Genomic DNA, 9,025 nt, shown 5'->3' with positions numbered 1-9,025 from the left:
TCTTATATGATTTTTTTTTGTTTTTTTTTGTTAATATATATATATAGGGGCACAATATTTTCGCACTGCCGCTTTAAATTTACCACCTAGATTTGTTCACCAGCCAATATACCTAAATATAAATTTAATAATATAAAACTACATATTGTTAAATAGAAAGAACAAATACATATACTATAACACACCTAAATATAAGAAAAAGAAAGTGATGTATACTTGTACGATGTGAAAGAGATGAAATTTACCTTTGCCTTTGACAAACAGACAATCATACAATACTAAAGATGAAAATAAGCAAAAGTGGCGCAAGTGTAAGCTGTTTGAAAGCTTTAAATAGAAACTATGGGACATCACAAAAGATATTTAAAACTAAGGTGAACAAAACCGAAGTGACCGAGGCTCTGCTGGGGGTAGACTACTCCTCGATGTTATATACCATGCACACATTGCCTGAGGCTAACGATGGAGGCATTAGTGGAGAGGTTGGAGATAACACTGTAAACCCAAAGAACATGAATGTCCTTATCAATTTTGCCCTCTCAGGATGATCGTTGGCAAAAACCTAGAAGAGATGTACCTATATTCTAACCACCAGAATAATATATGTATTATCATTTTTGTAAATTAGTTCTTTACCTCCTACAGTTTCTTACTTTTTGTGTACATTTCACAAGTAACTTGTATAAATGACTATAATATAGGGTGTTTTCAAACTTGCAGAATTATTTTTAATTGGAAGAGTCACGATAAAAGCCGATTAGTAAAAGTTAACCTTTGCAAAAGCTACCCAGAAGAAAATATGTTTTTTTAATAACATGTATAATTGAATACTGCTTGCTCCAACTGTTACTTTTAACTCAATATATGAAGCACTCAATCCACTCAGGCTAATAGTTCTTTTATTAATACTTGCATTAGGTTGCACTGGGTGGAGAAAAAATATATGTTAGTGTGCCGACAAAAATATAACGATAGCCACCAAAGATTTATACACCTGCAAAGAAAACGATTCCATGTAAACAGTGGAGGTGAAAGAAAAAGGCAAATTAATAGTTGGCTGCTTTTTAATTCAATATTCAATATATCTACTGCTCACCGATTTTGTATATGGCGAAATATCAACACAGGGACTTCCCTGCTACAACTTTATTCTGAGACAAGCTAAATTTGCCTGCAATGAAATTTTTCTGAATTTCTGAAAATGATTTATCAGATCTTCTTGAAGAAATACTTTTGGATGTATGTATGTATCGGGTTCCAACTCATTACTCTTGTGCTATACCAAAATAACATACTGAATCTATTGATACGTCAATAAAAAACCAATTTCCAAATTTGTAAACACACTGTAATTGTCTTAAAATTAACACCCCTGTACCTATGGTCTAAACAGCATGTACAGGCTGTTACAAATTCGCTTCTCACTACAGGGATCTCGGAATATTAAAAAAAAAACCAAAATTTTCAAAATCCGTCTTTGTTTCATTTCAGCCATGTTTGAGGTGATATTGAAAAAAGAAGAAAACCTTCTCATGCCAACTTGTTCCCTATATCAACTTAATTTTTTTAAATACAACCCTGGAAATTTTATTACATTATTTGCAAGCCTTCATGATCTCCAATTCTGTACTGCCTCAGCCTCAATCAGATTCATACGTTTTGTCTCGAAAAATTCATCTTCAATGTTCCAAGATCCAAGTTTATCTAATTTTTTTATTTAGATTTCTATGTTTATTGAATTATTGTACACTCTTAAGTGTCGTTAGACCCTGTGAAATCCACCTAGTTAATTAAACTATTACCATCACCTGGCCATACATAACTTGATAAGTTGTTGCGTCAAAATTAATTAATTAAATTAAATAAAGACATTATTACAATAATTTGAATTTCATTATGACAAATTAATTCTTAAAAATGCATAAGAACCAAAACTCCAAATGAATATTATACTTCAAAAAATTACAGTAAATGTTCAAAAATGTTTCCATTTTGGCAAATGCTGAAAATGAAGATAAACGTAATATGATCGGAATTTATTATAACTACTGTAACTGCAACTGCGAAAAAGCATGTCAGATGTACTTGTATGAATATCCTGAAAAAAAATAGATCGAAATTTGTTTGAATTTTAAGCCCTCGAGAAACCTAAAAATAACTATGATCACGTGATTAAAACTCTAATAATGTTTTATTGTAACGTGTGATGGTGAGCTTATTTTAGCCTAAAATGGTAATACATAGTATAAATAACTAGGTGGATTTCACAGGATCCAACGACACTTAGAGTGTACGATAATTCAATATACAAAGAAATCTAAATAAAAAATTTAGGAAAATTTGGAACAAATATATTGAAGATGAATTTTTCGAGACAAAACGTCTGAATCTGACTCGGGGTAAAGCAGTACAGATTTGGAGGTCATCAAGGCTTGCAAAAAATGTAATAAAATATTCAGGATCGTATTTAAAAAAATGAAGTTGATGATAGTACTGGAGAGACATGTTACCATGAGAAGTTGTTCTTCTTTTTTCAATATCACCTCAAACAAGGCTGAAATGAAACAAAAACTGATGAACTTACAAAATTTCGTTTTTTTTTTATAATTCGAAAACTAATCATGTTAACCTTGGTTTTTTAGAGGCATAATGTTGGTCCCCTGATTATGCAACTTTGCCCTCATTTAAGCTACCGTTTCCGAGGTCCCTGTAGTGAGAAGAGAATTTGTAAGTCTGTATATAAAATTATTGAGAAAATGACAAGTGAAAACTGTGTTTTTGTGTTCAAAATTAATGTAATCTTAAAAAAGACATAAAATACTAAAACATTTGGCAAAATATTTAATGTACAATTAGTTATCTAAAGTAAATTAATGTAGTACATTACACAAACAATTATTACAATTAAATAATTGATGTAAACACTTGAAAAAAAAGATATGTATGTATGTATCTACAGGGTATACAGAAGCCATGTCTCAAGGATAGCATCCTTGGATGAAAATAAACCGATATAGATTCACTTACCTCAGTACAATTTTCGTAAAAAGTCGTTAGCCTTTAAATAAAATTAGTTTATTTCATTTTTTTTCGTAATGTTCTTTTTTTAAATTTAAATAAATATTATTAATTGTAAGTCTTGTTGCCTATACAAATTCGTTTAAATTTGATTTAATTTGTCTTGAAAATATTTGCTTTTTTACACGTTCCTTTTGTGCCCTGATTTTCTGGACTGAATAAATATACTTGCTAAAACATCGCTGTGAGTGTGTACGCTGTAAAAATACTAAAAACCGCTTAAATAATTTGTGAACTAACAATTTTCAAAGTGATAATCCTTTTCTAATATTCAATCTGTGAATAAGATCATTAAACTACGAAAAACTAGTAAGTTTGTGTCACACTCGATTTGTTGTTTTTCCGAGACTTTTAACCTTTGAGAAAATTAGTCCCCAGGATTGGATAATTCCCATACATTTTTTTAATTTGTCTTTAAAAAAAAAAGATATTTCAATTAAATTTGGAACAGCAGGTGTTTTTGGAGCAACAGAATATAAATATCAGTTTGCTTTTGAACTAAAACAAAGAACACCTTTAACGGTCCTTTATTTGCTGCTATATTTTTTTGCTGGTAAAGATTTTGAGACTGAGGTGTTTTGAAAAGTAATTTTATCTACATACTGTAGAAAAGGTTATATTGTACATTGCAAAATACTACTATTCCAGAGAAAGACAATTTCAATTTTTAATTCCAGTTAGTAACTATCAGTCGTTTATATTAAATTTGCAACTAAATTAAATATTTTTTTCGACTTTTGTAAATTTAGCAATAGAGTGAAGTTTAATTGTATCAAAATACTCCCAAATAGTCGTTTGTAATTGATGACTGAAATCCATTTTTCTATGAAGTGGTGCATATCAGTAATACGCAACATGTACATACACATTTTTTTAGTAAATAAAACTTTTGATTCCAAAAATATCTGAGTTTTCTCAAAATCTCTAGCAACAAAAATAATATGGCAAAAACAAAAGTACATTTAGGTAAAAAATAAGCTGATATTTATATCCGGTTATTCCAAAAATCTCCCCACATTCCAGTGAAATGTTTCTAAAAGTGATGGGTTATTACTTTTTTTTTTTTTTAAGGAAGCAAAATTACAATAAGGTAACTTGAAAATATTGAGACAATTTAGGACCACTCTGTAGATAGATATTAAAAAAAAGAGATTTAACCCAATTATTCTCACCACTATGACATGTTCGCATTTAAGATCCTCCTCTGCAGCCTCAAGCAGTGCAACAAAACTCTCACGGGAGCCCTCGGCAAGGACACGTGGTGGAAGGGCAACATACAAAGTGCGCCCCTGCAAGACAGTGTCCCATGGCTGACGGCCAGTGCGAAAAGTTAGCCGCAAAGGCGGCGAGCCCCTGGTCTCCCCAGGGGCATCAGGACCACCACAGAGGCCCGGCGCCGAGAGACATGTTGTAGCAATCGGCCTCTGAAGCGCTACTGGCGGAACGTTTACTACTCAGCAACATACTACTGAAAGAAATGGGAAACAGTTAAATAACATGTCTCATCGATAACAATCACCTCAGAATCCCAATTTGGCCACAATAAAGCTACTGATTTTCTATATTAATATTGAATTATTGAAGCTAATATAGTTTGAACAACTTCTAGGCTGGTTCCAACAAAGTACAATTTAAAAACGTAATATGAAATAAAAAAGACATTGTATCTCTCTATACATCAAGAAGTTTAAACAGACATGGTAAGCAGCCCAGAATTGTCTAACCATTGACTACCACAGAAGTGGCACACTAGAAGCTACAGCCTCTATGACCAACATTTTACTGGAGTTTGAAAAAAGGATAGAAATGCTTGTGGGTGTCAGCAAGATGATTTCAATCATTCTATTTTGTCTTGACATATTTATTACTAAAAAAATCTAATTATTAAATTTTGGTCAGATTTGTATGTTATTCATACTTTTTGATGACATTTTTAAGTGAAAATCAAATATTTTGCTATTCAATTATTTGATATTTTCTTATTTATTTACTGAACATCCTGTACATCAAAATCTAAATTTATTTAGTAGTGAGATTATTCTAACAATTTTTTTGAGGTGCGAATTTTTCTCAAAAAATCAAAAATATAATACTTCCAGCAAAAATCCATATACTTATGAGAGAATACATAAGTAATATAGGTACTTAATTCAGTTTAATATAACAATAACCACTTTCTTCTCGTTTTTATCCCCTGAAGAAAAATTGGAGAAACCATACACACCAAAAACTGAACTATGCATTTTAAAAACCAATGCTTGGATATAAATTTCATAACTTAAACAAAAATATATGATTTAATTTAAGACCAAATTTTAGGTCGGGACAAGACAAATGGTAAAATCAATCTGAATGTTATTATCATTAGAATTGTGTATTAAATATTTTCCAAAATTTAAGCATTATAAAGCATCCTTATAATACTAGTTCTGCCCATACGAAACATTATTTTCTAATAAATTAAAGTCTTGATGGACGAGACTATCAATTAATTTTAACTAAAAAATAACAAAAAGAAGTAATGTCTTAACATCTCTAATAACAATTTCAATTTTACAAACAGAAACCTCTTAGAAATTATTAATTAAATAAATTCTGTAGATAATTCGTAAACAGTTCACCAAAGGTCAAAAATGTTAGGATACAGCGGGATACAGTAAATCCCCCTAAAAGGAGGCCTCAGTTTTTGGTATTTCTTGATAAAAAAATGTTATTTATTGCTTTTGTTAGAAATCAGAATTTATAATTAATCATTATAATTAACAACTAATACTTCAAACTTTACAAAATTATTTTATGTGTAGCAGCGTATATTCCTCAAGTATGGTCATTAGTTGCACATGTTTTTAATAACCTATCAACATTTTATCTAAAACTAAAATTGTTTATTCTATACACTTATCGCATATCATTTATAAAACATTTTTCAACTAAATAATCAAAATATTGTTTGTTTTTCATATCACCTGATATATTACTCAAAAGACAGTTTTGGTTGGTTAAAATCAATATTTATTTTTTGCAAAACTTTTCATCTAAATGGCCAAAACATGTTTGATATTTATTTAATGAATGAACCATGCAAATTAAGAATACTATTCTGTCTGCATTTTTATTTACAATTAAAAATTTTACAAATTGTTGAAGCAAACAATTTGAAATTAATATCAGCATTTTTTAAAATCTATTTTAAGTACAATTGTGACAGGTACATACCTATAAAACTAGCCGTAAAATTTAATTTTCAAAAAACTAATGCAAAGGTTAATTAAATCCGTTTTTGACTCAATACATTGATCAAATAAGTCCATGTATACAAAAAAAATTTTTTTACAAGCTTTTGTACCATTCAAATGTGTATGCAAAATTTCAGTTCAATCGTTTGGGGATAACTTTTAAAACTCAGTTGCAAGATTTGACCCATACTAACAAGGCAAGTTAAATAAAAACTTGTAATAAAAATCAGAAAAGTTATTACAGTTAGCTAAAATAAACGAGTTATGTCCAATTTTTTTTTCCTTTTTAAAGTTCAAAAAGGTTCAAAACAAAACAACATATCAAACAAAAGTGCAAATATGTTGTTATTATTATGATAATACGTATAATTATTTGTATTATAGTATAATATTTATACAGCCAATAAAATGTAATGGAAAATTACTGGAACACAAGTTGATGCCGTTGGAGTTTTTTAAACCAATCGGTCAAACAAATTTACATCTTCATTCATCTACAAAGAACCACAAAGTTTGTTTGGTAAACGTTATTAACATATACCACCATAATAAAAATAAATATCCAATTGTTTCATTTCACTAGTAGAAAATAATGCTATTTATATAGCAATGATAAGATAACATTTTCTCCGTTTTCCATTATTTTTTCCAATTAAGAACATTCTGGAAAATGACTATGATTGAAAATTACTAAATCGAATTAAATCCTACGGTATTTATTTGTTTTAAATTCCTATAGCTTTATATCCGAAATTTATCGTGATACCTCATAAAGAAGTTGGAATCACTTAAGACATTATACTTACGAATTACTACTAATTACAGCAGGCATTGCTTCCTCACTATTACTTATGTTAGCGTCCGTACTTGTATCGGAATTAACGGCCTCGGAGGCACTAATAAACATAATTATAACAAACGAAACAATTTAAATGCAACGCACAAAGTGCTCGCAACTAATTGCTTTTACACAATGACGAAATCTTGATATCCTTTGACATTTTACAACTTTCAAGAAGATAAGAATTTTTGACAGACAAATATTAATGACGTCAATAGGCAATTTTTTTCGACTATATTTATAAAGCCCAGTTTACACGTGTGAGATATTTTGGATATTACTTATGGTATGACGTAATCATGAATTATTTATTGATAGTAAATGAAATTACTTTGTAAATGTAACGTTCCAACGTACAACGGTTACGGTACAACGTAACGTTGTAATGTTCCAATTTTGACATTGACTATAGAGGAATTAAGCTATTTTTAATTAATTTCGCGAGAATTAAAGCGTGCTAACATATAAAAAGTGAAGTTATCTATTGCAATATTTTATCCATAGATCTAATATTTTTATTATTTAGAATTAGAACCATCACATTTCTGTCAAAATTATTTGATCAAATCAAAATAACATCCAAGTGTTTCATTCATTGCACTCGGATGGATCAATGACATATCAGGGATGGTCTTTTACTGATAAAGTGGGAACATTACATTATTACTAATTAAGAATTTTTAGCCGCTGCAATGCCAAGTAAAGGTTTTTAAGGAACCTTGCTGCCATGATGTGCTAGATAAATGATACTGCATGATGTTCTGCTATGGTAAATACATGGGGCATTCAAAAATATATCACAAAAGGGAGGTTGGTATATTCACAATCAGGATATTATACTATATGTTTTGTGATATTATATGTTTAATCAAGCATTTGGGCACAAATTTCATTCAATACTGTCGAATATACAATGAGGTCATTCAGTAAATATTCAAAAACGTTCTTATTTTGTATACACAAAGTATTGCTCATTAGGTGATCCTGAAAATTTCAACTCAATCCGTTGAGTCGTTTTCAAACTATAATTTTTAAAATGCGAATATTTGTCTCAGCCATGGCAATGCAATGACGTCACCGCATGGGACGGTCAGCCGGCTTGGCGCTACTTTTATATAGATGAGTTTCTGCATCTACAGAATGTTTTAACATTTGTGCATATTAAATTTAAAAAATGGAAACAAATTTCGTAAAAGCAGATTCTTCTGATTTGCCAGAAGTAGGTTTCTTAAGGGCTATGGCTTTTTTTTAATAAAAACGACGACTTTAGCAGTGCTGAGATGAGAGGAGTGAAAATGCAAAGGTTACGTTTCAATAACGTGTAAAACTTCTTTAAAGTACGTTTGTGGCGAAAGTTTTGATGTTCTTGTACAATCAGAATAGTAAATAGAATAAGAATTTGCGTTTAATCGAACGAAACCGTTTGTGTCACAAGTTTCAAAGATTTACCTAATTTACAAAATTCTTATTACTATTTTTATTCCCATGGAAACTACATAAAATCTACCTAATATAAATATATTAACTGTAGGCATTTTATTATGAACTTAAATTTGCCGCCCGTTGTTGTTAGTATCTAGATTGGTAGAACTGTGAGTTAGGGGAGTGGGGAAAAAAGAGGAAGAAGACGAGAATCGATTTTATGAGGGTAGGTTAAGACACATGTTAAGTTTAATGTGAGGAAAATACAACTTTGAAGATTGAAACAAATAGTTTTTATTTTTGTGAAACTAACCATCCTGCCCGGCCCCTACATAATAATATTTATTATGTATTTTTATATAAATACTTAGTACCTGTAGGTATTTAAAAAAATCAACAATGGAAAACACAAGTGCGTTTCTAGAAGATACAAACGTATTTATTACAT

At 30.0% G+C, this 9,025-nt stretch overlaps 1 protein-coding gene across 1 annotated transcript; it reads right to left on the bottom strand.

Annotated features, from left to right (window-relative positions):
• Window positions 1-7,317, bottom strand: LOC108914657 (ornithine decarboxylase antizyme 1). Its single transcript, XM_018720507.1, is given in 4 exon segments — window positions 1-562; window positions 4,251-4,451; window positions 4,453-4,543; window positions 7,121-7,317. Coding segments are annotated over 4 exon segments (540 nt in total). The 5' UTR covers window positions 7,222-7,317; the 3' UTR covers window positions 1-415.
• Window positions 7,318-9,025: the final 1,708 nt, after the last annotated feature.

This window comes from Anoplophora glabripennis, unplaced genomic scaffold (genome assembly GCF_000390285.2).
Source record: "Anoplophora glabripennis isolate ALB-LARVAE unplaced genomic scaffold, Agla_2.0 scaffold50, whole genome shotgun sequence".
Classification (NCBI taxonomy): Eukaryota; Metazoa; Arthropoda; class Insecta; order Coleoptera; family Cerambycidae; genus Anoplophora; species Anoplophora glabripennis.
This window is presented reverse-complemented; position numbering and strand designations above follow the sequence as displayed.